The sequence below is a fragment of the Toxotes jaculatrix genome, chromosome 20 (genome assembly GCF_017976425.1).
Source record: "Toxotes jaculatrix isolate fToxJac2 chromosome 20, fToxJac2.pri, whole genome shotgun sequence".
NCBI classification, from domain to species: Eukaryota; Metazoa; Chordata; class Actinopteri; family Toxotidae; genus Toxotes; species Toxotes jaculatrix.
The window spans coordinates 8,097,941-8,125,690 of NC_054413.1; the positions used below are offsets into that span (position 1 = coordinate 8,097,941).

The 27,750-nt window shown below is 41.2% G+C and overlaps 2 protein-coding genes across 3 annotated transcripts; one reads left to right on the forward strand and one right to left on the reverse strand.

Annotated features, from left to right (window-relative positions):
- Positions 1–3,511: 3,511 nt before the first annotated feature.
- plcd1a (phospholipase C, delta 1a) lies at positions 3,512–16,574 on the forward strand. Of its 2 annotated transcripts, none has more exons than XM_041065354.1 (15): positions 3,512–3,721; positions 7,145–7,303; positions 10,360–10,588; positions 10,804–10,933; positions 11,030–11,258; positions 11,345–11,546; positions 11,937–12,081; positions 12,243–12,395; positions 13,775–13,924; positions 14,010–14,166; positions 14,258–14,374; positions 14,480–14,658; positions 15,077–15,212; positions 15,324–15,473; positions 15,639–16,574. In XM_041065354.1, exons 1-15 carry the CDS (start codon positions 3,691–3,693, stop codon positions 15,725–15,727), a joined length of 2,256 nt encoding a protein of 751 aa, XP_040921288.1. In that variant the 5' UTR covers positions 3,512–3,690; the 3' UTR covers positions 15,728–16,574. The 2 variants fall into 2 exon arrangements, with proteins under 2 accessions (XP_040921288.1, XP_040921287.1); XM_041065353.1 differs by lacking the exon at positions 3,512–3,721 and adding an exon at positions 4,958–5,109.
- Positions 16,575–16,576: 2 nt separating this feature from the next.
- On the reverse strand, positions 16,577–27,466 carry vill (villin-like). The gene is made up of 20 exons (XM_041065352.1): positions 27,362–27,466; positions 24,857–24,940; positions 24,645–24,719; positions 24,306–24,505; positions 23,843–23,951; positions 23,421–23,531; positions 22,310–22,515; positions 22,114–22,192; positions 21,919–22,017; positions 21,518–21,671; positions 21,052–21,152; positions 20,825–20,962; positions 20,531–20,689; positions 20,191–20,370; positions 19,913–20,058; positions 19,292–19,436; positions 18,943–19,131; positions 18,568–18,636; positions 18,037–18,366; positions 16,577–17,043 (listed from the first exon to the last, which is right to left on the reverse strand). Exons 2-20 carry the CDS (start codon positions 24,929–24,931, stop codon positions 16,930–16,932), a joined length of 2,679 nt encoding a protein of 892 aa, XP_040921286.1. The 5' UTR covers positions 24,932–24,940; positions 27,362–27,466; the 3' UTR covers positions 16,577–16,929.
- Between the last annotated feature and the right edge of the window lie 284 nt (positions 27,467–27,750).

Consider the following 27,750-nt stretch of genomic DNA (forward strand, 5'->3'; position numbering starts at 1 on the left):
AATAATGTTCTTTTTATGTCCTGTAATGTCCCTGTTACCTCCTGTGTTGTTTTAATCTTTTGTCTCTGTGGTTTATCTACTCTTTTCATTGTCTTTATTTGGATTTTTTATTGTATTTACAAAAAACACTGCATAAATTCATTAATTATTACTGCCTAGAGTATCACTCTTGTTAGCTCTGCCTAAGCTAAGGGATGTAGGCTCCTAACTCCTCACCTTCTTGGGCGTTTTCTTCCTCTTTGGGGTATCTGAGCTGGAATCGAAAGTCAGGCTGAGATCTGACTCATTCATTTGTAACACAGACTTTTCTGGACAGGGACTGAGTGTAAAACCATCATCCTGAGGCTCCTTGGACACACGCATGGTGTAGGCGATGGTGGGCTTGGCAGGATCTGATTTTACTGACAAGAAAAAAGATATGTGAAACACTGAGTGAAAACACACCAGTGGATAATCATTTAAGATGAGTCCCATAGAGGGTCTGGTACCTGCTGGAGGTGCTCCAACTCGTGGTTTTGGTGTACTTAAGTAATCCTGGGGGGAAATCAGGTTGTTCTTTTCAAGAAGAGTTTTGTCAACACACCAGGAAAAGGCTGATTTGACTGAAACAAATAACATTAAATAGAAAACATTATTATATACCTGGTATTGTCAGAGTCAATATAAAGAGATGAATTACATCAGACAGCTACAGTTCATCTTCATAAACAATATTAAAAAAGAAAGCCGTCCAGCAGTAAAACGTATGACATCAATTCATATAAAAACTTTATATCTGACCTGTAAGGAGGCCCTGGTCATCATCAACATCTCCTATTTCCTGTTTTATTCTCTCATAAGCCTGGCTTTCTGTGGCTGCAGCGTGAGCTCTGGCCTGAATTATATGCCTCTCCAGCATATCCGTCTCTTTTATTCGCCGGCTGTATTCAGAATGAACCTATGTGATTGAAAAAAAAAAGGATAAGATATTAATTATTTTAATAGTCCTCTGTTGACACTGGATTGTGAAGCATACAGTACAGACTGACATTGTCAGTGGCAGAGTCAGGTTACCTGCTGAAGCTCTTCAACGTATTTGTCATGGTAGCTGTTTCGCCCACTCTTTGTGGCCAAAGTGTCTTTTCCCATTGTGTCTTTAGTGTAAAGGTCCTTGAATGTGCTTAGTAATATGTGAGAAATGTCCTGAAATTCAGGGAAGATAAGGCAGCTTTATCATCGCTTTGTCATTCGCATGATGTCTACTGTGAGGTAAAGAGTGAAAAGGCTATTTTGCATCCTACCTGTGATTTTCCTGAGGCGGACCTGTGACTGTCCACAGACGGCTCAAACAGCGATTTTTGTCCCGTGTCTGGTTCTTCCAGCATGGCTGATGCAGCAGCTGCCATGGGGCTAATGCTAAATGTGCTAATTCGCTGAACAGCAAACTTTAACGTTAGCAGGTTAAACTTGAAAAGAATAACTTAAGTTTATGACCAGATACGGTCAGCGTCAAACCCAGACATGTAGGGCGTTAGCAGGCCACAAAAACAATTACAGACTACATATGGCCAAAGTTGTGGCTATAAAAGAATGTAAGGGAAGTCCTCACCTGCTTGGTCCTTGTCAGCCATGTTTGTGTACATGCTGTTGCCATAGCGACAGCCAAAGGTCTCCTCCATAGGACGGGAAGAAGTCGCAGAAGTGCAATATTATTTTTAAGTTTTATTAACAGGCATATATAATGTTAATCGTATCATTTTTATTTTATTTTATTTTTTGAGTGGGGTGGAGGTGGGAGCAGCTATGCAGTCGATTTGAATGTGGTGAATATTGTTGTCTGAATTAGTATCGTTTTCTGATCATATACACTACAAAAGTACCAACTGAAACACAAGAGTTTAATTCCATAAAACTGACCTAAATATCTGTTCATGATCATAAATTATCAAAGTCTGTTGGTGGCTGTTATATAAAAGTTACTGAGTAAACTTAAGACAATAATGTAGGCAACTGAGTTGAAGAGTTAACCCATTATGGGAAAGTATGCAAATTAGTGATGGGACATTTTTTCTTAATTTTATCATCTGAATGAGTGACAGTGATAGTGGATCACAAGGTATCAATTAAAAATAATTTTAAAATTAAAGCACAATTAATTCACATTCTCATTATTTGCCACTCTGATATTCACCTGATTCACTGACCTGTATGACCCAGACAGCCTCAGGAGACCAGATGCAGCACATTTATTAAACAATCACACCCGCATACTGTACTGTCATATGAGGCGTGGCATTGTCCCTGTTACCCATGTGATTATTTTTCCATGAAGCTACCTAGAAAGAACAGTTGTCTGTACAATGCAGAAATACAAACAGGTACTGAAAGGGCTCATGTAAGCAGAGCTGGTTTCAGCAAATTGTGTCATGCAAAGTGTTTTCAAAGCTTTGTAGAGACCAAGCAAAGCATTTGTCTGTGGCCTTATACAAAAAAAAAAAGAGCGGTCACGGCAGAAAGAAAACAATGCTAATGAAATATCAAAGTCAGTTTTTGTTTAGGAGGTCAAAATTTCAGATTCACCCAAGACAAAATCCTCGACTGTGCTGATCAGCTCATGAGGTTCTCAAGTGGGATTCTCAAAGAGTCAATTGTTGAGCTGATTTCGTAGCTCCTCGTGGTTCGCCAGACAGAGCAGTTTTTTTTCACAAGACTTGCCTCAGCGCGAGAGTTCATAGGACAGAACAAGCTGGCAGACACTGATAATAGAGAGGCACAAAGAGGGATCTGTCTGAACCAATCATCGGTCAAAGCCCACAGATATGACATGCTAACAATGAAAAGGAGCTTGCACAACCAATGCACAAACACTATTTACCTATTATTATTTTCAAAAGCAGTCTGGCTTATTAGTGACACACACAAAAAAAGTAAAAGCTAGGAAATACAAATTTGTGTTCACATAATATGGGAGAGGCATGTGTGATATCTAACACCTGCTTTGATCTGTTTCTTTAGCTCTTATTTCTGTGCTTGAAACAAGGATTGATGCCTTTAGCTGCTTTGAGAAGGCCTACACCCTGTAAAGACCTCAACTATTGCAGTACCAATGACTACAGACGGGGTGTGATGTGGAGTGTTGATCCTCTAACATTAACTGTGTGGTATAAAAAGGCAGAGTAAAGTGGCAAGAGCACATGTCACGCCGTAAATGGCAGGTCTGTACCAGATTAGGGGCAACACCCTAAATAAATCAAATCACATTCCAGGTGCTGGAATGCTGCATAAAATTACATTACAAACATCAGGTTAATGCAAATTTGGAAAAGGCTCAGTGAAACACAATATTATCAAGGTTTAGTCCTTGTGCAAGTGTTTGTTTTTAGGTCTATGTTGGTGGAATTCCATCCAGAGGTGTAGTTTCCACTGGCACAGAGCTGAATGAAAGTCATGACAGAAAACACAGTGGTGTACTTGTCAGACCGGTGTTGCAGTGGGTGTGGGCTGAAGGCTCATAAGAGTCTGATGGGCTGGCATTAACTGCGCACTGTGTGGGTCGACTCAGAGGGGGACACAGGCTGGATTTTTCCCTACATGGGACAGACAGACAAGCTTTATGGTGGCGATAATTCCTATCATATAACTGAGAGTACTCGGTGAGAGAAGAGGACTTTATCACTCTTCCTGGTGATAATTATTTTGACTGAAATCAGAATGGAGGCAAACGGCACAGCTGGGAAACATGGTGAGTGGTGGCTTAAAGATTTACTGCTTAACTACTGCTCCTGTTTGTGTCAAAGGGCTCACCTGGTGTAATGTTTTCCATCTATGTGCTGGGGTGTCATTTCTAAGCTGGAGTCCGGCTTATGTATGGAAAACGAGTTTGCTCTGCTTTTATCTTCACAGGGTGAATTTATTTCATAGAATTTAGATCATGGTCTTTATCAACCAGCAGATTATTTCTCACAAGAAGAGTCAGAAGAAATCTGTGCTTTTTAACTACAACAGATTTTTTTCCCCCATAGACTACTTGTGGTTTTGGTTACAGAATAAGAGTCAGACAAATACTTCCCAATTTTGTGTTCCTGTCTTGCCTTTTGTTTTCCTTTACAGTGCATTTGTCTTCCAGAGTGTCAGGGTGGGGGGTAATGTTTTTGTTTGATGACTTGTTTCTGTTGCCAGGGCAATATCACGTTTCATATAGCAGGAGAATAAAGTTCGTTGGTGTCATAACCTCCTTCTTTACTGTAATTTCTAACCAAATCCTGAGGGCCTGTGTTGTCTGGTGATGATCAGTTAAGATTAAGTCGTTTTATAATCGATCTTTAAAGACACTCAAACATTTTCATTTTGTTTATATCCAGTTGAAAACACGTTCCAAGCGCAGGGCAGTCCAATCACTGGTTGCGTTTGTATATATTTCTAACGTAGGGTGGCGCTATTTCACAGCTCATTAGTTCTGTTTTGATTTTCAATAACATGTAAAGATAAATACTTTCATGGAGTGCGGAAACAGATAGAGAAGCCCATTCAACCGAGTCCATACGAAAAAAAAAAGAAATGTCTGTCAATTGCGTTGGTGTATTGCAACACAATGCAACATGTATTTAAAATCATAATGTAATTTAAATTTCTTAAAAACTACTGAAAAAATCCTCCTTAATTCAAGGAACTACGACAGGCAGTGCGGTGTCTGAAATACCTGAATGGGACATTGGAGCCAATCAGAGGTGTTCCAGCCCAGTGACATTTGGATTTTTTTTTTTTTAACACCAATCATATTTTGAGACTAAAGGTGGAAATAAATTACCACATAGACCTTTTCCCCAGCAGCAGAGTGTGCACAGCTGGACAGTCCTCGCTGCAGGGAATAGCGGCTATAACAGAGCAACAGATGAGTTTAGACCCGCCCCATGAGAAGGGTGTGAGGGGACTACGTGGTGCCTGCTTCTCTTCCAAACCGAACACAGATTTAAAGATTTGTTTTTTTTTTTTAAACTTATTTTAACTGCTAAAAAAACACTTAGTCCGTAATGTCTTGTTTACACAAATGTCCGAAAAGGACAAACTCCGAGGAAGAAGCTTTCCGGGAACAGGTGAAAAAAGTTGCACAGGAGAATGGAAAACGCCTAGGTAAGTCCCCCTAAAGGTGCAAGCGAGTCTGGGCTTCTGCGGGACAGAGCTCTGCTTACAGTTGCTCTGCTTCTTTTACCAACATCGGCGTGCGCATACACACTTTATGTTTATATAACCTAGATTATGGACTATCTTAATTTTAACAACATATATCAGTGATCATATGTAACTTTGCAGGATAACTCTCTTGTTTGTGTTGCTGGGATGTAACGTGTAAATAAGCTTTATGAGGGCTTCCTCTTTGCCCGGAGCGGTGCATTCTTTCTTTCTTTCTGCCACGATGAAAACTCGGAGGAGGATGTGACTCATGGGGCTGTTGACAAAAAGTCATGACATATTCTTTTCTGTCTTGCAAATGAGGAGGCAAATACTGGAAGGCGTCTAAATGTTAAAGAAAGCTTGAGGGGGGTATCCCCTTCGCCCTCTCTCTCGCTGTTTCATTTTTCAAAAACAAACAAAAAAACAAAACAGTACCACACAGCAGATGAACACAGTTTCCTGATTTGAGAGGCCAGTACAGCAATAAAATTCAAACTCTCATAAAGCTCTGCAGAGCAAATAACACGCAGTGACTGTGGCTATTATGCTAGAAAATGTGAGGGGAATTCAGTCTTCCTTAATATGAACAACTTGCTGCCCCTTATTTATTTTGGTCAGCGACTCATAAATTGGGCTTTTAGAGCATCTGTCCCAGTGCAAAGTTTTCCCAAACCACACTTATTTTCTGCTTGCATCATGTTGAGTATTGTGTTGTACCCAAAGACGGGACCCTGACTCCCTTCCCTTCCCTCTGTGAACCCTTATCATTAGTTCATACCTTAAAGGCATCACTCTGTGTCATTTTACCTTAATTCTTCCCACCTTCTTGCCCCAGCTTGTCTCACGGGGTGTGGACAGTATGTTGTAGGTTCAAGATCATTTCTTCTCCTTCCTCACATCTGAAAGTGTTTACCCTGCAAAAAAAAGAAGAAAAGTGCAAAAAAAGTCATCTGATTCTCATAAACTCGTTTCAAATGTACAGTGCAACTCTCGCTTGTGATTTTCGAAGTGTTACGACTCATTAACGTCTTTATGTCTTTTCATAAGAGGTGCTTAAAAACATGCATTTCCTCTTCACTGTAAAGTAGACTACATATGAAAAGGGAGATGACAAACAAGTAGAAGCTATTGCTTCACGTAATAAGGGAGTTAATCTCCCAGCAGAAAGCCTGAGTGAGCAGAGGCGGTGTTGAAGCTCTAGAGCTGCTTTGCCCAATCCTCCTCCCTGCCTGCATGGAGGCCAGAGACTCATAAACAGCCTCTGTGAGTTTGTGGCGCGACCTAGGAAAAAAAAAATGTCTGTAATGTTGTGGTTCTGCCCACGACCCTGAAACAGTCCCAAATGAGTGAACGTTGTTATCCCCAGTTGCCCTTTGCTGACTGAGAGGACATCAGTTACTGTCATTTTATCTGTTATACTGTTCTCTGTGTTACATTTAAGCTTGTGCGATACAAAAAGCTGTGTGCAAAAGGTTCAGTCCCACCCACATACACATACACTGACAAACACACTAGCGTTACCTGACTTTTATACAGATGGAAAACAAATAAACATTATACTGCCAACACTGCCCTTTGAACTTATAGTGTCTTTATACCGTGTCAAACATGAATTATGAATCACACTTTCAGCAGATGTCACACACCCTTCCCAGAAAACTATAATCAGCACATTGCTTCACCTGAATGATAAACCACGGGCTGGGCGACTGGTTTGAGGCTCAACAGGGAGACAAAAACTTTCAGTCCAACTATTCCAAATTTCCACAGACATAATAAGTATAGGCAGTGGCTCTCAGCCTCAAGTCCATTGTTTTTTCATAAGGTCATAAATCTTTAACAACAAATCACAAATAAATAGGAAATGTTTTTTGTGTTGATAATAGGAAAAATATACAATACAACCACACTTTTCCTTGAAGTACCAACCACAGTGGGTCATCTAAATTTATGGGAACTTGTGCAACTCTCCCCTTTGTCCCTGCTCCTGCAGGTTTGGAGGGAGATGCGGATCTCCAGTTCCTGCTGGTCGGCGGGGAGCTGGTCAAGATTCGCTCGGGCTCCTGGAAGAAGAGTCGCTTTTACAGACTGGAAGAAGACTGCAAGACCTTGTGGCACGAGTCCCATAAAGTGTTAAGGAAAAATAAGACCTGTGAGTATCATCTTCTGCTGGGTTACAAGTGTCGTTTTGTGTTGTGTGAGCTGTTGTTTTTCTATTTCTCTGTCAACGCAGAGCTCTCCTTTCAGATCTTAACAATAGCTTCTTGCCTTACAGTGCAACACACCCCTCAAATCCCACTAGTAGTGGAGGTTTTATGAGAGGTGGTGGTAGAATGGAAACAACTCAGGCAGATAATGTGGCGTGGCCAAAGACAGTCTGGAAAATACTAGTGTGAATCCTGACTGTATGTTTTTCCGTGTGTGTGAGAGAGAGATTATTTTCCTGTGATTTCTGGTCCAGTGACCCATTGTCAGGGTGTGAATGTATATACGTCCCTGGGCCTCTGGTAGCTTTGATTTCCCTCCCGTCCCAGACCCGTCCCTGATAACCTCTGGCCCGAGCCTGAGCCTTGAACAAACACTGAAAGACCGAGCGGTGCGTCTTATATTCCCCGTACAGACACGATAGATACACACAGAGGGGTGAAATCAAACACACGCGCTTAGAGATGGACCTTAAGTTCACAGGCATTTCCTTGTTTACGGAAATAAGCCTCATGTTTTATTGCTTTCCTGTGGGTTTTAGCAAGCCGCAATTACCAATCAGCTTTAAAGTGCTTTGACATAAGGTAAGAGTGCGTGTGAGAACAGCACGTATTGTTTGTTCGTTTTGTTTGAGATTCATCTGCTGTTCTGCTTTACTGAAACAGATTTTGTCAAAGAACTTGAAACACAAAGTTATATAATACAAGTTTAGCCTTTAACCAGTGAATACTTATACAACATATTCAGTCAGTTTTTCCACATTGTAATTCTATATTATTTACATGACATGACATGTGCATTGCATTTGTCTCAGTGGGGGATCCCTTCCTCTTTGTTCTTACTGAGGTTTCTTCCTTTTTTCCATTCCCCTTTTTTTCACAACTTTTTAAGAATAGAGACACATGTTGATCGTGCCATACATGCAATGCTGGATGTCAGGATGTAATTGTTAAATACAATACCAACCACTTAATAAAACCTTACTCTGAGGAATATAAACATATATATAAGAGTCAATTATAAGAGACAATTGTTTGCCTTGATCACATACATACATGCTGTCAGGGATGTATGAGGTAGATGTTAGAGGCTTTGCATTCCACTATAAAGATGGCACTTATATCTAACAAAACAAATCCCTCATATTGCTGCGGTTTGTCACAGAGCAGATGCTGATTATGATTCCTGAAAAATCTAGTTCAATATTTATATCTCATCAGGCTTATCAGATCAGAATTTGTCTAAACAGGACTCACAGGCTCATATTCAAACAAATCTAACAGATAGGCAAAGCAGGTGGTTATTGTTTTCAGTGTCTTTCTATCTAAATTTATTTAAATAATTTCCCATTGCATGTTCAGGGTCTACAACAATCAACCCCAAGCTGAATGTTAACCTGAGGGTCAGGTTTGTACACACACTCTGACATGGCTAACTAACCCTTCACTCTGTACACTGCTGTATTTTGCCTTCTACCCTTTGGAGAAAAGAGTTTTAGAAACAGCAGCCTGAACTATGTGGGGCTGGCACAATAATCTCTTTGTGTGAAATTTCATCTGGTATTCAAGCAATGCCTGCGTGACACGGTTGACATGTCTTGGACATTGTGGTTGGTGTCTCCAGATGGGATTCTCTGAAACGGGTCCAAAGTCATGACCCTAAACTCCTCTATAGTGGTTCTGTTTCTCTGGGGATAACATGCAGATTAAACAAACACTCCCCTTCTGCTGAGCGCTTTCAAGGTATTTTATTCATCCAGCAGTCAGCTGAGTGTACACCCTCCAACCTTGGGTGTGTTTCACCACACCGCTCCCTCATTCTTGTGTTTTTCTCTTCAAGTAGTCCCTTAGATTCATTCTGCCCCTAGTTAGTCTCCAATTTTCACAAAAACAATGGTCGCTCTTCCTTAGACTCTCTAACCTCGAGATTACAAAGGTAGAAACACTGTGATTGTAGCGCCACTGAAACATATGGCCTCTTAGCCAAGCCTGTAGTCTTTGGTGTTTTGTTAGAAGGGCATTTGTTGCCATTTAGCGTGATTGGTCATGCACACGCTTCCGTACATTAAGCTGCTCAACAATAGAGGTGGCCCCCAGTGTATGGTACAAACGGGCCGTGTGGGCAGGGACCTTCAGTTTTTGTTGTCTTTGTTTGGGTGTCTGATAAAACAAAATATTTTTAGCTCTAGAAATGTTGATCATGGTATTTTATATATGCACGTGTTACCCGTGTGTGCCAGTTTGTGTGGCCAGGAGATCAAGGGAGGCCAGATTGCATCAAACTGTTATAAAGTGCTGTAATCAAATCTCAATGGAATGTGTTTGGGTTGCCAAAGAATCCAAGTGTTCAGCAGACAACAAGAAAATGTCGGAGACACCAACTCTTAGACGTCTCAGAGGGCTTTTAAACCTTTAAACTGTTTAGGCGAAATTGCTCGGTTCAGTTTTTGGTAAACAAGATTCTGGCTCAACATACTGTTATGTAACATGTTTGGTAGCTGCATGTTGGATATTAAGTAAGAAAGACGTCCGTTGGAATCAGAGAAAGAAACAGCCTCAAAACACACATTGTGTTTGACGGTTGTTGCCAAAAAAGCTATATGTTTTTATCTGTTGACGACACGCAGCTTGTGAGTGAAGGCCACAGATGTGAGCTACCACACAAAAACAAAAGGCTCCTGTTGATAAGACATAAAAACATTTCCTGATGCCTGGTGCTGTTGTGTCTGATACTGATACTGCCTTGTCAAAGGAAGGGTTGTCAAGTTGCGTTTCCAGGTGCCAACTGCGCCCAAATATCTAACAGTTATTACCACTGAATCAATAGAAATCTGTTGTCTTTGGCAATTACAGTGTGCTGAAGTGTTCTTTAGACTTGTTTAGGTTTCTCTCTAAGTGCAACCCTTAGCACCCTAAGGGTAGCACCCTAACCCTAAGCAACCCTTAGTAATGCCTCAAGGACCAGAATTTCTAACAGTCCTCTTCCTCTCCTCTCTCCAAACAGTCACCATTGATGACATTGATTCAGTGCGCATGGGCCGTCAGTCTGAGGGGCTTAATAAACACACTGACCCCAGTGCTGAAGAGCGATGCTTCTCCATCATATTCAAGGGTCGCAAGAGAAATCTTGACCTGATGGCAGCCTCTGCGGAGGAGGCAAAACAGTGGGTGGGCAGCTTAAACAAGATCATCAACAACATGCGCAACCTCAGCCGTCAGCAGAAGAGTGAGCAGTATCCTTGACACAGTATTTAAAAGGGTTTGCATACATGATTGTGAAACGTTTAATGTTTGAATTCTGGAGAGGAAACGTTGCTAAGTGCCTGTTGCACTAACCCTAACCCAGATTTGTTGTTTTCTTCTTTATTAGTTCATAGATGTTACAAAATCACAGAGTACATGAGTTGCATACATAAATGTAAACCAAATCCTTACATCTAAATGCCAGCTGGATCATCAACTGCATGCGAAAAGCAGACAAGAATGAGGACAACAAGATGACCCTTAAGGAGTTGAAGCACTTCCTGCGACAGATCAATGTCGAAGTTGATGACACTTACGCAGAAGAAATTTTCAAGGTGAGTCTCTCTCAGAAAATTCCTTCACCTCTTATGGTTCATCAGTGGAAAGTAATCTGGCTCATTAATTGTTTTATGATGTCTCATGCTGCGTAGAAATGTGATGAGTCCAAATCAGGAACCCTGGAAGGCTCAGAGATCAAGCACTTCTATGACCTGCTAACGCAGCGGGAGGAGATAGATGTGATTTATGGCAAGTACGCTCAAACAGAGGGTCAGATGAGCGCCAGAGACCTGCTGAGCTTCCTGCTGAATGAGCAGAGAGAGCAGGTGTCCATGGAAGATGCTCTCAAGCTGATTGAGAAATACGAGATGGATGGAACAGGTAGGGCTAACTTAGAAACCCAGCTGGCTTTGATGCTGATAAGTAGTTTACATTCCATTCATGTCTGTCTTTCCTTTGTTCACCAGCGAAGAAGAAGAAGCACATGACAAAAGATGGCTTCCTGATGTACCTGCACCAAGAGGATGGATCCATCCTCAACCCAGCTCACAATCACGTGTACCAGGACATGAGACAGCCCCTCAACCATTATTATATCTCTTCCTCACACAACACATACCTGATGGAAGACCAGCTGAAAGGGCCCAGCAGCACGGAGGCCTACATAAAGTAACTATTATGATCTTGGATTTTTATGCTTCTCAATTTTTCTTGCACAGACAGATGGTCGTTTTGACCAAACAGTTCCAGGAACTAAACTTGCTAAAGCAACTAAAGCAGGAACTCAACACTCCACTCTGCAAGGGACAACCCATGTCAGGCTGAATGGCCTCAATAGTTCCTAGGTCTTCATAAAGTTCTGCCTCAAGGACAGGGACTTTTTGGGGAGTAGGAATAGTGACCCAGGAAGCAAAACACAGACTAACTTCCTTTGGTTGAAATTCAGGGGAAGTTCCTGAGTTCCCAGAAATGTTTTTGCAGTGCAAAGAAGCGAAAAGAAGTCTGTGGTGTGTTGGTTGTCAAGAAGGTTTTCTTTTCTTTTCTTTTCTTTTCTTGCAGAGCGCTTATGAAGAGCTGTCGCTGTGTGGAGCTGGACTGTTGGGACGGGGCTAATGGAGAGCCTGTTATTTATCATGGCTACACGCTGACATCCAAAGTGCTCTTCAGAGACGTCATCAAAGCCATCAAAAACTATGCCTTCAAAGTACATGAGATATTCTATTACCTGTGGGACAGGGTGTATCAGGATGCTATTGTTGATGATTGAATTGAATTTTCTTCATTCCTAATTTGTTCACATTCATACAATTATGGAGAAGCTATAAGCTTCACCTTTGCTAAATGATTGGTTACGCTGTTTTCCAGACTTCTCAATACCCAGTGATCCTGTCCCTGGAGAACCACTGCAGCGTGGAACAACAGAAGCTCATGGCCCATTACCTGATCTCCATCCTGGGTGATGCTTTGGTGTCAAAGCCGCTAGGCAAGACCATGCCCACCAACTTCCCCTCGCCTGAGGTGTGTGAGTTTTAACCTCAGCTCACTGAGACACATTATATTCACCATAGTTAGAGCCTTGCTGTAAATACTCTCCCAAATCAACACCAAAGGACGACCACACCTAAAAATTCCAACTCTTCAAGCTAATGAACCACTGCGCCAGCCTTTTTTCACTTTCCTGTTTACTTTAAGTTGGCTATTAGATTTGTCTGGGAGAGGAAGCTGATTAGATCAAAGCCCATCTCGTTATGTGAGCACCAAATAAACCACTACCACATAATCAAAACAGCATCCATCTCAAGCCTCTGCTCCTCTTCTGTGTTGATAGACCAAAACGAGATCTTGAGTTTTGCATTTTATTGGCTTGTCACATTTAGAGCTTTGAGAGCAGTTGTTGATTAACAGGTTGTTATAAGATCTGACTGTGAGGCTTGGCAGCGTGTGAGAGAGTTCCTTGTCTGATAAGAGGGATTGTTAGCGAGTGGAATCTCATTTGTATGTGAAAAGTATTTAGTGTTTGTCCACCAGACATGCAAGGAATGCACACTGCTGTAATTGGATTTATATTAATTTTGTCTTTTTTCTGCCACAGTGGTGTTTACATCCCTTAGCTCTCTTGGGTTTTTCGACTCATTCTTTAAAATGTTTTTCTGCTTTGCCTTGTAGTTTTTATAGTCTTATTCAGTACTTATTGTTCTATTTCTGTAGTTTTTTCCTCATTTCCAACATATGCTTCCTCTTTTAACCCTTTTAACCGCTTGTGGCCATTATCTTTGGCAGCATGGACACGCAGCTCACTGAAAATGCTGCAAGATAATTTGAAAATCATCTTCAGTCACTAGTAAAGATGCAAAGAGAGTAGAATTTCAATTCAACTTTCAAGCCATTGTGCGCACCACTGTTTCAAATGTAATACCCATGGGATGAATGCTTGTGGTATTGTCAGCCTCAAAGGAAATTATGATGCATGCCTTACACAACATTTTCCTGTCTGTCGCTGGCTGTTTAGGGGGTGTGAGTAGCAGCCGCCAGTGTTAATGCAATTTGCTATTGCAAAATAAGAATATGTAATTTAGCAATGTTATCATCTGCTGCTTATCTGGGTCCAGGCCCAGGTCACGGGGGCAACTGCTGCCCAGTCCACAATGCACCTAAGTCCTATGGCACCTTCCATGGGTGGTGGGCCCATGGGAGGCAGTGCCGCCGGGCACAAACCCACCCATGTCTTGGGGCTCAAACCCACGAGCCAGAGAGATTGACTCTTGTGCTCTACCAACTGAGCTAACCAGGCGGCCCACTTTGCAATGACGTGCCATAATACTGCACGGTAGCTCTAGCTGCGTGCTCAGAATTTGCACAACATAACATAAAAACACGTTTTGTCTATCTGAGTGCAGGACCTCAAGGGCAAATTCCTCATCAAGGGAAAACGATTGAACAAACTGGATGCTGCCTTCACCAATAACAACACCATAGAGGAAGACACTGTGTCTGAGGAAGATGAGGCCGCAGATTGTAAGGAGAATGGACAGAAGGCCAAACCAAAGGTGTGTCAAGTGCTTATTAGTCATTTGTAAGGTATTGTATAGACAGTGTAGAATGTACCTGAGCTGCTGTTCTGTGTCCTTTCAGAAATCAAAGATCAAACTTGCCAAAGAACTCTCTGACATCGTCATCTACTGCAAGAGTGTCCATTTTAACGGCTTTGAACATGCCAAAGACAACCAGGCCTTCTACGAGATGTCTTCCTTTAAGGAGAGTAAAGCTTTCAACCTGGCTGAGACCTCAGGTAAACACGGACAGCAAACATGATTATGATTTCTCATGAGCAGGCTATGAAAAGTGCGTTAAAGCATCAGTGCTTTAATGTGTTCTTGTAGCTACGGCCTTCATGCATCACAACATGGACAAACTCAGTAGGATCTACCCAGCGGGCTCCAGAACTGACTCCTCAAACTACAACCCTGTGCCCATGTGGAACGTTGGCTGCCAGATAGGTATGCTCTCATTACATTATATGCAGACATCCAGCACATCACTGTCACTAATGTTAAACATGGAGCAATGGTATCACTCCCTTTTCTCTCTGACTTGGTTTTTAGTGGCCTTGAACTTTCAGACTCCCTCCAAAGAGATGTACCTGAACCAGGGACGGTTTCTGCCAAACGGTTTTTGTGGCTACATCCTGAAGCCTGAATTCCAGAGAAGTTTGTCCTCTCAGTTTGATCCCAACACACTTACCAGAGGGCCCTGGCTTAAGAAGAAGATCTTTCATGTCATGGTGAGAGTGATCTAAGCTTTAGCAGAGTGAAAAGCAGACAAGAATGTCACATAGTTCTGTGATTACCAATCTAAACAGCCTAACCCCTGCCTTTGAGAGGTACCTGTTAATCCCACCAAAAAAAGTACTATATTTGGCAGCAGCATAAAATGGAACTACTATGTTAAAGTACAAGAAGCTCAAGTACAGTACTTGTGTAAATGTACTTTCCACCACTGATCATGTTGTGTGCTTGTGCACAAACAAAGCAAGGACGTACACAACAAACATACCTCCACAGTGCTACTTGTGCTCAAAGACTCCACAAAGCACCTTTAATTTTTCGTATTTGAATTTCGATTTCAAATACTAAGGTGTTTACTAATGACTGAACACACAGTGAAAATAACTTCTTATGTTCTTTCTTATGATCCAACAGGTCATCTCAGCTCAGCAGTTGCCAAAGCTCAACAAGGACAAACAAAAATCCATTGTGGACCCTCTGGTAAGAGTGACGATCTACGGTGTCCCAGCAGACAACGCCAGCAAGGAGACACACCACATTGAAAACAACGGTGAGCATAACACACATATACAGCTCATACTCTGTATTTTTCCATACAAGAACTTCCAGTTATCCTCAGAGCAAATGTCACACACTTTAGCTGAATAATCTATCCCTGCAGGGTTTAACCCCATGTGGAATGAGAGGTTCGAGTTTAAAATCCAAGTCCCAGAGCTGGCCATGGTGCAATTTGTGGTGGAAGACTATGACTCAACATCCCAGAACGATCTCGTCGGGCAGTACTGCCTACCGCTCACCAGTGTGCAAAACGGTAAAAAAAAAAAAATAAAAAAAAAAAAACGGTGCCCAGATGTTGACACATTTTGTTGCCTTTCTACAGTTCAACACTTCTGAACACTTCCTATGTCCACAGCTGTTGACAATCAAATCAGATCGAATTGCTGACAAAGCTAAAACTCTTTTCCTTTTTTTCCAGGATATCGTCACGTCCCACTGCTCACCAAGCGAGGTGACGTCATTTCCTCGGCCGGACTGTTTGTGCATCTCATGCTCATGGACGCCTAGTAGACTCGTATGTGGAAAAGCTTCATGCCAGGAACAGCAATTTTCTTTTGGAAACTCGAAAGGAATTTGTCCAGTTTTAAAGCTAAATAATATAACTCTGATCGACGTGTCTTTGTGGAGAATCTTTCAAGCAACAGCTGCTGACTCACAGTTGACCGCAACACTTTTCCGTCATTGTATAATTTTAGCTTTTTAAAATGGTGGTTGAGAGATTGTGTGTGGCAGCAAAACAAGAATGAATGAAAATGTGAGTGAAAGAGTGGCGAAAACTTAAAGCCGTTAAATTGTTTTTGCTATATCGGGGGAGAAGTACAATAATCTGGGGAGTAAAGAGAAAAATGTGAATTCGTGAAAAGCTTGTACAAAAGTTTCTACAGATTCAGAAATTCTAGATTCCCTCAGTTTTAATGCCATAATGATGTTGGCCTCTGGGCTTTGTAGCAACCGTATGAACAATATGTTATCTGAAGAAAAACTTTAGTGCCTATTGAAAGAGCCATGAGAGTCTGTGTGCATGTGTTCAGGTGTCAGTGTGATTAATATTTCAAAAAGACTAAAAATCCTTTACAACTTTCTTTTGTTGACTGTTGATGTGAGGAGCATATTTGTACATGTATATGAATCTGCTGTAGACATATTGTACCGTAATTCACTTTAATAAGTATTTTGTCAAGCAAATGCTAATTTTTCTAAGTCATTCTTTATTTTTATTTTTTACCATCTTATGCTCAGATCCTTTTTTTTTTTTTTTTCCAATGACAAACTTACGACTGTCAGTGCTTTCAGTATCTCATGTCATTTATCTGCATTTGCACTAGCTCTCAAATAAAACTCTGATAGTCTCTAATAGAAGGTTTTGTGTATTTATTTGTAATATCAGTGATTCAGCTGTAGCAATGATAATATGGTGAGAAAACTTGATCATACATTCAAACATTTCAAATATAGATATAAATTAGTTCAAGTTATGTCCATGAAATTTTCGATTTTACTAACAATCATGCTAAGCTATTTCTATGCTGCTGCTTTAATCACTGTAACTTCATCGATGGTTGGCAATAGTATCTCCAAGTTAATAAAAACAAAAACATGCAGATGAAATGACTAACCCTACCAGGCCTGTCTTTCTCAGAAACAGCTAAAATGCTGCAGGTGAGACAGGTCTGACAACGCTTCCACATAATCCAACCGTAAAACCCTTCTCAGAACAGTCCTGCTTTTTTCTTCAAGTCATTCTGCCTCCACTTTGGGAGGCGCTGGAAATCTGAGCGGCTCGTGCCAAGCAGGTTCTCAAAATCCACATCAGACAGGTAGTTCTGTGATCAGAGCACAGAGGAGGACACAAAATAGTTAGGCTGACCCCTACTGTACAGGCACTGTTAGTACATCCGCATACACACACACATCCTAATTTACATCATTCATAGCTCCTCCCTCTGAATCATAATCATCTCTGCAGACATGGACTGATTATGAGACAACAGGCCCCTGGACACAAACATATTAAAGGCCCCCACTCCTCCTTACAAGGGAGTAAGGCACCCACAATGAAAGACACATAAAACAACTACAAAAGGAGACAGTGTCTATTTGTAGTTTTATTTGACATTGCTTTGTGGTCATTTTGTACCTCTTTGTAGTTGTGTTGCCTCTGTTGTGGTATTTCAGTGTCTCTTTGTTGACATCTTGTGTGTCTTTGTGGTTGTTTTGTGCCTCTTTGGAGCTGTTTTCCTTCTTTTGCTGTAATGTTGTGTCTCTTTATAGTCGTTTTGTGTGTCTTTCTTTGTTTCTTTGTAGTTTTGTATTTGGTTGATTTTTTTTGTTTTTGTTTTTTTGCTTCTATTTGCAGTTGCTTTGCATGGCTTTGTAATTTTGTCTCTGTCTGTAGCTATTTTGTGTCTCTTTCAGTGACACTATGCATTTGAAGCAGACGTCTCAGATGCTGCTGTTGGTTGAAAAACAGCAGCTAAACTTCAGTATTTAGTTCAGGCTGTCTGACTCCTGTCAAAAGTTAAAACACATTCATGCTGGCACCCCTCTGCAAAGATGTTACATTAAATACCACAGCACACAAAACAAAATGCAGGAACAAAACAAAAACATCAAATAAAGTTTTGTAATGTTACTGTGTTTGAAAGAAATTTCTTGTAGCCTCATTATGTTGTGCAAACTGTAATACGGGGGAAAAAAATAAACGAAAATAAATATTGCTTTGGATCTGGCAGCTACACTCACACTGATCACACCTAACATTCAATTATTTCCATGTTGTTGTGCCATTTGCACCAGATCCACAATTCTCCACCTACCTCTCTTTGGCTGGGGTCCACTCCCTGCGGCAGCTCACTGGGAGACTTGTTGATGAGGAGCTCTGGGTCCAGATACATCCCAGAGTCTCCAGCAGAGGGGGACACAGCGCCGCCAGCTGGGGATGAGGGAGTAAAGCTAGGGGACATGTTCATAGATGCAGAGGGCTGGCTTCTCTGGGTGGATGGGCTAGTGGGAGTGGAGGGTCTAGGGGAAAGGTCACCTCCTTGGACCCTGTACAGTGGAGGGGAGCTCACAGGGCCTCCTGGAGCCCTGTAACCTCCCCCACCCATACCAACAGGACTCTTACTCAGATTAGTGTTGTTCAGGTCCTGCAGATGAGGGAGTTAAGCTTTTGAAATCATACATTTTTTTGTAAATTTATACATGACATTTGAGAGACAACATCAAAAGTATAAACATTAACAGAATAATAACATAACTTATCACTCTGGAAGTGTTAGTAGATACTACCTTGGTGATATTAGTACATTTACAATTACACTTAAGATTAGTGTCAGTGAATCACTTACTACAGTGATCTGTGAGAGAGATGCTGGATCACTCAGCTTTTTTTTCATCTCCTCATAGGAGTTGCCTCCCTGTTGAGAAGATCAAGTGAGCCAGGACTGAAAATTAGTAAGCATGCAATCTTCAAACAATCCATAAAATCATCCACATGTGACTATATGCTCTTCCTAATCTGAGATGATTTGTTCACACAAGATTATTCATAGCATTCATGTGATATTTACAGCTCTTCGCCATAATCAGTGTCAATGTGATGGAAATGTACACAAATATAATACTATGAATAAGGATTTGTTATGCCTTGATCATGCTGTATTAGTCTATTAATAATACTCTGGTGCCTCCCTGTGTGATCAAAGAGAGACTATTAAACTCACGCTCCACTTATGAGGATCCCATGCATTGAACCAGCCAGTGAAGGTGGGCGGCTCATATCCCTGTTTGACAAAGATGATGGGTGTGTCGGGGTCACGGCCCGCTGGGTGGGTCCTCAGGTACTCCTGTGCGCTGTTCCACGCCTCTTTGGTCTCGTACTGGTTGGCTGATTTTCCAATCCACAAGAAAATCTGAGGCGATTCGGAGGAAAGAAGTTAGAAAATAAATGATTGACAATCAACTCCAGAGCTTACGCTTCAACTACTTTCACTGATTACAGTAGACAGTACAGCAGACAATTTTGCATCTGCATCAATCCAAAACCTGGCCCGAGGCCTTTTGACCTCTCACCTCCTCCCAGGTGTCCAGCAGCATGACGTCCTCCTCGTCCAGGTCGATCTGGGCGAAGTCACTCACCTCAGTCATCCTAAACTGACCTGTCTGATTGGAGCATTCAAACAGCCGGGGACTGTGAGGAGGCTCCTCCCTCTGCAGTCTGTAATGACACAGACCTGTATAAGCTGCTTGCGTGTGTGTGTGGAGCGGCATGCTTTATTATTTGGCTTCAGATGACATTGGGCATATTCCACTGCCCTTGATATAAAAATAATCCATGCAGATTTAAATTTAAGCTTATTAATGGTTCAAAATATGATTAAAGGGTCTTTTGACTGAATTCTGAAGACTGTTTCTTGTTTATAGGTTATTATAGTAGTTGTTTTCTGTCTGATTTAAAATAATAGAGAATAAAAATGACATGCAATGCGGCTAACAGGGAGGAGAAATGTACAGGAAGATTACCAGCTACCTGAAATGCTCAGGTTGAGTGTTCATTGTTATAAACATGTGGCTGCTTAAGTGTCAATGAGCAGGTTGAAATGTGTTATTCTGCACAATAACTGTCCAAAAATATTCTCAAAAAAGCGCAAAATCCTGATTCAAAGTTGTGATGTTGCCGCTGTATGTGTTCACCTCTTGTCACTGGCGTAGGGGGCCTTTCCTCCCAGAGCTACCCAGAATTCAGCTGGCTCCTGGCCCTCCATCACCACCTGCTTGTCCTGCTTGGACAGCACATCAGACATTGCTCTCCCCATCATCCTCTCATCCCCGCTGCAGCCCTGGAGCCAGGCATCAAACAAATACAGATTTGTGTGAAATTGCAAATAAATGCACATTTTTATTCTTTGTAAGAGGTTCATATTAGGCTTTTGCAGCCTGTAATGCAGCCACTACAATAACGAAGCACTTACCTTTCCATACCACAGATAGCACATTTGGTCCGTCTTCAGCAGGAACACGTCATTGGTGTTCAGAGATGACGCCCTTGCCAGCACTTCAGTGGCCTTGGTGTTCAGCTCATTAGTCCCTCTTACCTGGAACAGCCTGGCACTGGTGTCAGGGTTTACTACACCTGGGCGACCTGTACCACCCTTTAGAAATAAATGAATGCAGAGATTTGCATTATTCACAAGCAACCGAGATATAGTATATCTAATAGATCTAATAGATATAATAATATATGTAATGATTTTGCTTTGGAGCATCTGTTATCAATCAACAAAAAAAAATCTTCAGTGTGAAAACTCATACCTCAAAGATGATGAGTTTGCCTTTGAAAATAGCCAGGAAGTGGCGAGGCTCCTTTCCCATCAGCACCCTGACCTGGACTGGGGCTCCATTGTATTTGTTATCAATATTGACAGCCTGGTAGGCACAAGCTGTGATCTCATCGTTAGTGGCATGACGGCCCTGATGTGAGAGATAAAATCAAGTAATTACAAAGTGGCTGTTCTTTGAGTGGCTGGACAAAAACAGAGAGAGACTAATTTTATATTTCATTTTAAACTAAATGAAAGTTTAAATGCATTTGATGATGATCCAGACCTGCCACATGTAGAGTATGTACTGCTGCCGGTTCGATCTTTGATACGTGTACAATATCAAGTAGCAGTCTCCTCCATAGAACTGTCCATAAGTACTTGGATTTACTTCGGCCAGCTCCAAGTTCTCAATTCGCCACACCTAACGAGGGAAGAGACAGTTAAAGAAATTGAAAATCTTTGGCTGAAGTTAGCAGTGCATCTGCTCTGCAGGTTTGTCTGTTTACTCACCTTAACATCTCCGGATGCATCATCTACCATGCGCTGCTGTGCTGCCAGTTCAGGGCGTGCATGGAGCTCCATCACGTCAAACTTCACTTGGTCAACCTTAGCTGTAAATTTAGTAAATCATAAGTTAAAATATTATAAACAAATAAACAATAATATGAATTACTGTATACACAGACAATGTATATTATTTAAGCAAAAAATGTGTCAATATCTGTGAAATTTTGCTCAACATTATGGAATTATTGTTATTTTGTATTATCTCACAATTTCATAATATTACAACATTTTACATAGTAATTTACTTCACAACATCAACAACAGCTTGGCTGACCATCATAATATTTAAAAATACCACATTAATTCAAATGTATCATCAGTCCTAAATGTCTTTAGTGTTTTAAAAAATTTACTTTTAAAAGACATCTGACCCTGATGCGAATGAAAGAAAGAGTGTTGTAGAAGTTACCTATCTTCCCCATGCTGTAGGTCGAACCCAGACCCTGAGTTTGCCCCTTATCTCTCCAGGATTTGAACAAGTGCTTGAACATTGCCGACTCTCCTCCCTCGGTCATCACCTCTACAGTGGTGCTGGATGGGTAGTTCTTGGCTTTGATGTAGCCCTGGTGGAAGAGGTGAGCAGACAAAGTATATCGTCCACGACTTTGACAGATTTTATCTGTTTAATTTAGTGGTTCTAGCAAAAGAGAAGCCATAGAGTTTTCTATATAGAATTTATTTTAGCAAAATGGAAAGTTACCTTAGGCATTGCCTAGTATTTTGTTTGTAATATACTGACCTCATGAGGAGAAGGTATAATTCTGGCTTGTCCTCTGATACTCTGTACATTTAATCCTTCAGTAAACTCACCACAGCCCTGTTCAGAGCTTCTCGTCGCTCTTCCTTGGAGGCCTGTTTGCCCTTCCACACCATCACACTAGAGCCACCCTGGTCCAGAATGTAACAGTCCTGAGAGCGTGAGAAGAAACAAAGAACAATGAGACTGGGCCCAGTTTGTATGTAACAGTGTCCAAGAAACATGTTCGAAGGATAAAAGGCAATTACAGAGGAGTTCAGCAGGTCTTGTGTCAGAGGTTGTGTGGCCACTTCCTGAACCACTAGATTCCCACTGTTTTCAAAAACACTGAGGAGAGAAACAAGAACAAAACTGTGTATGATGCTGTAAAGTGGCCAAAAAAACACGTGTCTCACTATCCCACTATTGTGGCAACAATGCAATGGATCAATAAGGAGTCCTTACTGGTACAACCTGACATTGGTGTTCTGCACCTGGTCAGGTCTGTCGTCAGGGATGGCCTCCTTCAGCTGCGCAGGCCTTTGGCCGAGCACCGCCGTCATGACTTTCATCAGCTCTGGGTAGTCCTGCTCATTTCCTCCCTCCACCACACCAATCTGAGCACGACCTCCTCTTTCCCTGTCACGGATGTCCTGGGCCAACAACACTGCCTGCAGAGAAAGGCCAAGCCAGGTGAGTAAAATACAGTATAAAGTATGTAAAGTATGAGCCAAAGCAAATATTTGCTAATGATTACAGACTTTACTGGCTTGTAGTCACTTAGAAAGACTTTGCCTCTCATTCTTCCTCAGGCAGAACGGAATTGGAAAATGGAAAGCTGTCCTTACACTTCAGTGTGGTGTTCGTTATGTTTTCAGTTTTCCTTCTTTTAAATGGTTATAATGGGTAAACTCCACACATGGAGATGTTTTTTAAATTTCTGAACTTTTCATGTAAAATTAACTCTCCATGTAAAAAAGGTATTAAAGAAATACATCTCCATTGTTGACCACTAGCAGCACTATTGAACAATGGTTTTAGGAGTGGATCCCAGTTTTGCTGGTATTGTGCAGATGCTACCCCACTGACAGCTGGTGGCTATAACATGCCAACAAAACTCAGCAAAGAAAGAAGGAAGAAGAAAGTTAGTAAACAAACATGAATGTGATCATTTTGAGCTTACAATATTTTTAAAAAGGGGTTTTGCAAATGTTCTATGAATGAGGAAATGCATTCAGCTCAGTAAAGTTGTGAGATAGTTGTACTTTTCTTGAGGATTTCCATGGTAGCAACTTTATAATCTGACGTCTCTACATTTATCCGTCAGCTATAGTCAAAAGTTACTTTGCAGATTCAGATGTTACAAGCAACATATTTGATCATTTTTGAAAATATGATGCTTTGTTATAGATGAACATAGTCAAAAACCTATATAAAGTATTTAAGATTGCTCCACCTCAACCTTGCAGCTTAAGTGTGAATACATGAATTATAAAGATGCAATAATATGGTGATATAGAACTCTTAAAGAAGCCATTCTCTGTGCTTTTGTGATTAGCCGAGAGAGGAAGATTACCTTTAGTTTCTCTCTCCTGTTGCTCTGGGGCCCGTTCCACTGCACTATGGCTTTCCCCATATCCAGAAGAAATATATCTCCATTGTTCATGCTGTTCCACGACACCTCCACCTGCACATAAACACACAACATGAGCGACTGAACAATTTCCCTTTATTCAAATTATTCTGAGAGAAACAAATGGCGTTAAGATAGGAAAGTATTAAGTAAATACCACACAGTCATAGCACTCTTCAGATAATTAACACCTACTTTGACAGCTATATCAACAAGCATGCCATAATTTCTTTATGAGGGAGCGCCAACACCCCTTGTAATGTGGCTGTGTGAAGCCTGTGATAGCTCCAGTGGGAGGCACGGGGCAGGCAGTACCACCCTGTCATTAATCCCTATGTTAGTCCTTTATATTCCTCTCTGCATACCTCTGTTGCTGTGACATGTTTCCTCCCTTTGACGTGCAGCAATCGCAGGACGTTGTAGACATTTGTGTCAACATGGTTAAAACCTGACGCCACTCCACCCTTCTTGTAGCTGAGGAGAGAGCAGTATCCATGACCAAAGTTCAAGTGTGATAAAACAGCTATACCGCACATGAACGCAAAAGCACCTGAGAGCAGTTTGTTAATGTTGAATTTTACCTCAGTGTTTCATAACTATCAAGCAAAAACAAATTGGAAAGTTGAAGGTTAATGCACTGGATGAGAGGAAATTGTGTTTTTCTTTGCTAAGCCTCTACAAAACACGTGTAATTTGTGTCATAATGATTTCATACAGAGGGATTAGTGTTGTAAGCCATGTCTCAGGAAGATTACAGCATAAGTGTGTGTGTTTATTTGGTCACCACCCCCCTTCTAGTTCACACACCAGCCTCTTTCTTCAACTCACATGAGGCCATTTTTGAAGTAGCTCCTAAATTGGGATGACTCGCTGCCCTGCACCTCCCTGTGCTGCACCGGACTCCCACCCAGGTACTCGTCCAGCTGGGTGACGTAGATGGCTGCTGCGCCTTGTTCATCCTGAGAGGAGGAGTTTCCTATCCAGTAGTGAATGTCCACAGATTGGCCCGAGCCCTTGTTCTCACTTATCTGGCGATAAACAGGAAAAACACAGAGACAGAGATTTAAAACTTGCACACATACCATCAAGGCACACATAAGTCACATGCCGTTATGAATGCTGAGCCTCGCCGCAGCCTCTTGGGAAATCAGGCAGCATTATACTCACATACAGAACAATGTAACAGTCTCCCTCAAAGAAGTTACCAAAGCCTTGAGGTGGAACAGGTACCATCTGCATGTTCTGAATAACAACAAAACCATGTTAAATATTATGAAATGCTGCCCAAAAATAAAACATTTCAGCATGAACAACCTACGTAAAGTAGAGCTGTCCACCTTCACCGTGATGTGTGTGTGTGTGGGGGGGGGGGGGCTCACATTGATGGTCCATATCTGCAGGCCTGGCTTTCGGCTGAAGTTTCTAAATGCATCTTGACTGTCATCGTTCATCATTCTGCTGAACTGAAACAAACACACACATATAGAAAGGAAAAAACAATGAGATTTTCATTTGTTTTTGTACACACTGAACTACTGAACTCACTGCTTGCTTACTGCTGAGATTAGTTCATGACTGGATATTTTTATTCTTCTTTCACCACTGCTCATGGTCAAACATTAATAAATGTCTGTTAGAACTTTTAATAGTCCCTTAGAAAACACATATGCAATTGAAACTCCTTCAAAGTACCCCCCCCCCCCCCCACCAAAAAAAAAAAAAAAAATATATATATATATATATATATAGCATTGAGAGCTTCTCGTCCTCATTGCTCATCCTCAAGAGTTCTCAATCTTTTCACTGGAAACAGATGTCTCTACAATGACAACTGAACCATTTTAAAAGATTGGATCTCTGACAGCGAAACACCTCTAATCCCCCTAATGAGTGTCAGCTTCGCGCCATAGCAACATACAAGTTCTGCAATCAGCAGTGCTCAAACTGCCTCTTGACAAACACACCATCACCAGCTGAGCCAAAAATACAGGCTTAGCGGCGACACGCTGTATGGAAACAGGCTCGGTGGGATGTTACGGTGCTCGCAACAAATCATGAATACAAATACAGTATCCGTGCATACATGATATATTTGTCAAATAGCTGGAGGAATTGGGGTTGCAGTTATTCTCCAGAGAAATAACCAAGCTTTGATTCATGGCTCATATACTGCTCTGTGCCACAGAGTCGAATCATTGCTCCAGGTGTAGTAATAAAATGTCTCAGTGGGCAGTGATTGATGGAGTGGGTGGTGTGAGGTCAGCTTAGATAGATCGGGTCAGCTGTACTCGACCAGGATGTTAACCACACCCTTCATTAATATTATCAAGGCTCTGGTATTCAGGTAATCAGATAAAGAGGTGACACACGCACAGAAAGCAAACAGAAAAAAAAAAAAGATTGAGTTTCAAATAAAATGATAGGGCTCAGGCCGTAGTTGCAAAATCCTTCTTAATTTGGCTTTTGGTCTGTGAGCCTGAGGAGGAATAAGAGACAAAGCCTGAGTCATACTGAAGTGATTCTACAATATTTTTAGAGTTATATAATACATCAGGAGTCGCAGAACAATCGGTAGCTTTAAAATGAGACTACTGAACTTTAAACGAACTGCAGAACTGTGGCCAGTAGTAACAATTGTGGGAATACAGAGAATCCTGAAACACAGAGTAACAGGAACACTTTTTTTTCCTGCTTATGAACTGAGCTTTTAATTTGAAAGAGGAAAACTGTGTTATTTGTTCATTCAAAAGTCACATAGTGTCTTTTTCGAGCTAAACTGAAAAGTCTGCTAAAGGCTAACCAACTCTGGAATCGCTGTAAGCTTTGTATATAAATGTCCTTGCTTTCAGTTTGCCTAACACATACATATTGCTAACACGTATGCAATGAACTGTTAAAATAACATATTGTGTATACTTTTGTATTATGTGACCTGCCCTGTTTGTTCAGCATTGTTCTCTCAGTGTATGTATGTTTTAATGGTGGCCCATTAGGTGACTGAAGGTGGAAATTAGCTTCATCATCCATTCATCCATCATCATCATAGTCCCTATTTACAGGTTTAAACATTAATTGGACAAAGCGTGGACCACACCCTGCAGGCATGTCTACTCCACATATCAAACTGTGACTGAGGAAACAGTTTTCCTTAGCAAAATTAAAATGAGTAAGAAAGCAGAATATAAATGGCTGACAAGATCACTGATTTATCTGTAAAACAAGCATGAAATCAAAGCAAACCTACTCTACTTTTAAAACACAGGATCTGATTCGAACCTGATGTAACTGGGATAAAACAACCAGTTACACCAGATTATTATCCAAATCAATTTGGCACAAATCTTTGAATCTTTTAATTTATTTAATTATCATAATAACTTGACTAAATGGCATTAATTATTATCAGTTTTGGAAGACTTTGGCTGTAGTGCCAACTCCCTGATGCGAATGGAAAACAAACTATTGTGTTCTGAAATCTGATCCCGCTCAAAACAGATGACAAACTTGAGCAAATCATTTCTGAAAAGACAAAATGAAGGTCTGCATTGCTCCTATTTCTGTGACAGGAAAGACTGGTTCCACATCAATTAACCCGCAGTGTCCACTGACTCATGTACACACCGAGCTTTGTTAATACTCTGAATGCATCTCAGTGTCTCCAAATGTGTTCACCTGTAGCTAATATTAAATGATGTATGTTTGAAAATGCCATATAAAGTCTGTTTGAAAGAATGTTTCTATGATGTAATATGAAAATAAAGCAGTTTTTCTTTCCGAATTACAGTGATTCCATTAAAACAAATGGATAGAGAGATGATCAAAAACAAAATAAAAAAAAAATAATCTAGGGAAATATGTTATCAAAATAAAAGTATGAATCTTACCTTGTGTTGTGTCTGGCGGAGTGAAGGCCTGGCTGTCTCCTGCAAGATGTGGAGGTTAATTAGTGAAACGATGTCTTTATGTAATAAAGTATCGCTGGCTTTTCCCCCCTGTGTGCAATTCAGAGTGTGTGTGTCAAGGGGAGGGCTGGATGTATTTGTCTCCACACCCAGGTTTGAACACACCTGCAATTTCCTGTTTCCGATATTTACAATACCTCAGCCTTAGATGCGCCTCTTCTCGCATTGTTTCCCAGTTCTGATGTGGAGACACTGGCTTCATTTTAGGCTGAAAGAAGGGAGCCAGACTTGCAGAATGCATCCCAAAGTTAAAATGCTTGAGAAAATCATCTACAATTCCTGGGTTGAGATGGACTCGAGCCTCACTCGAG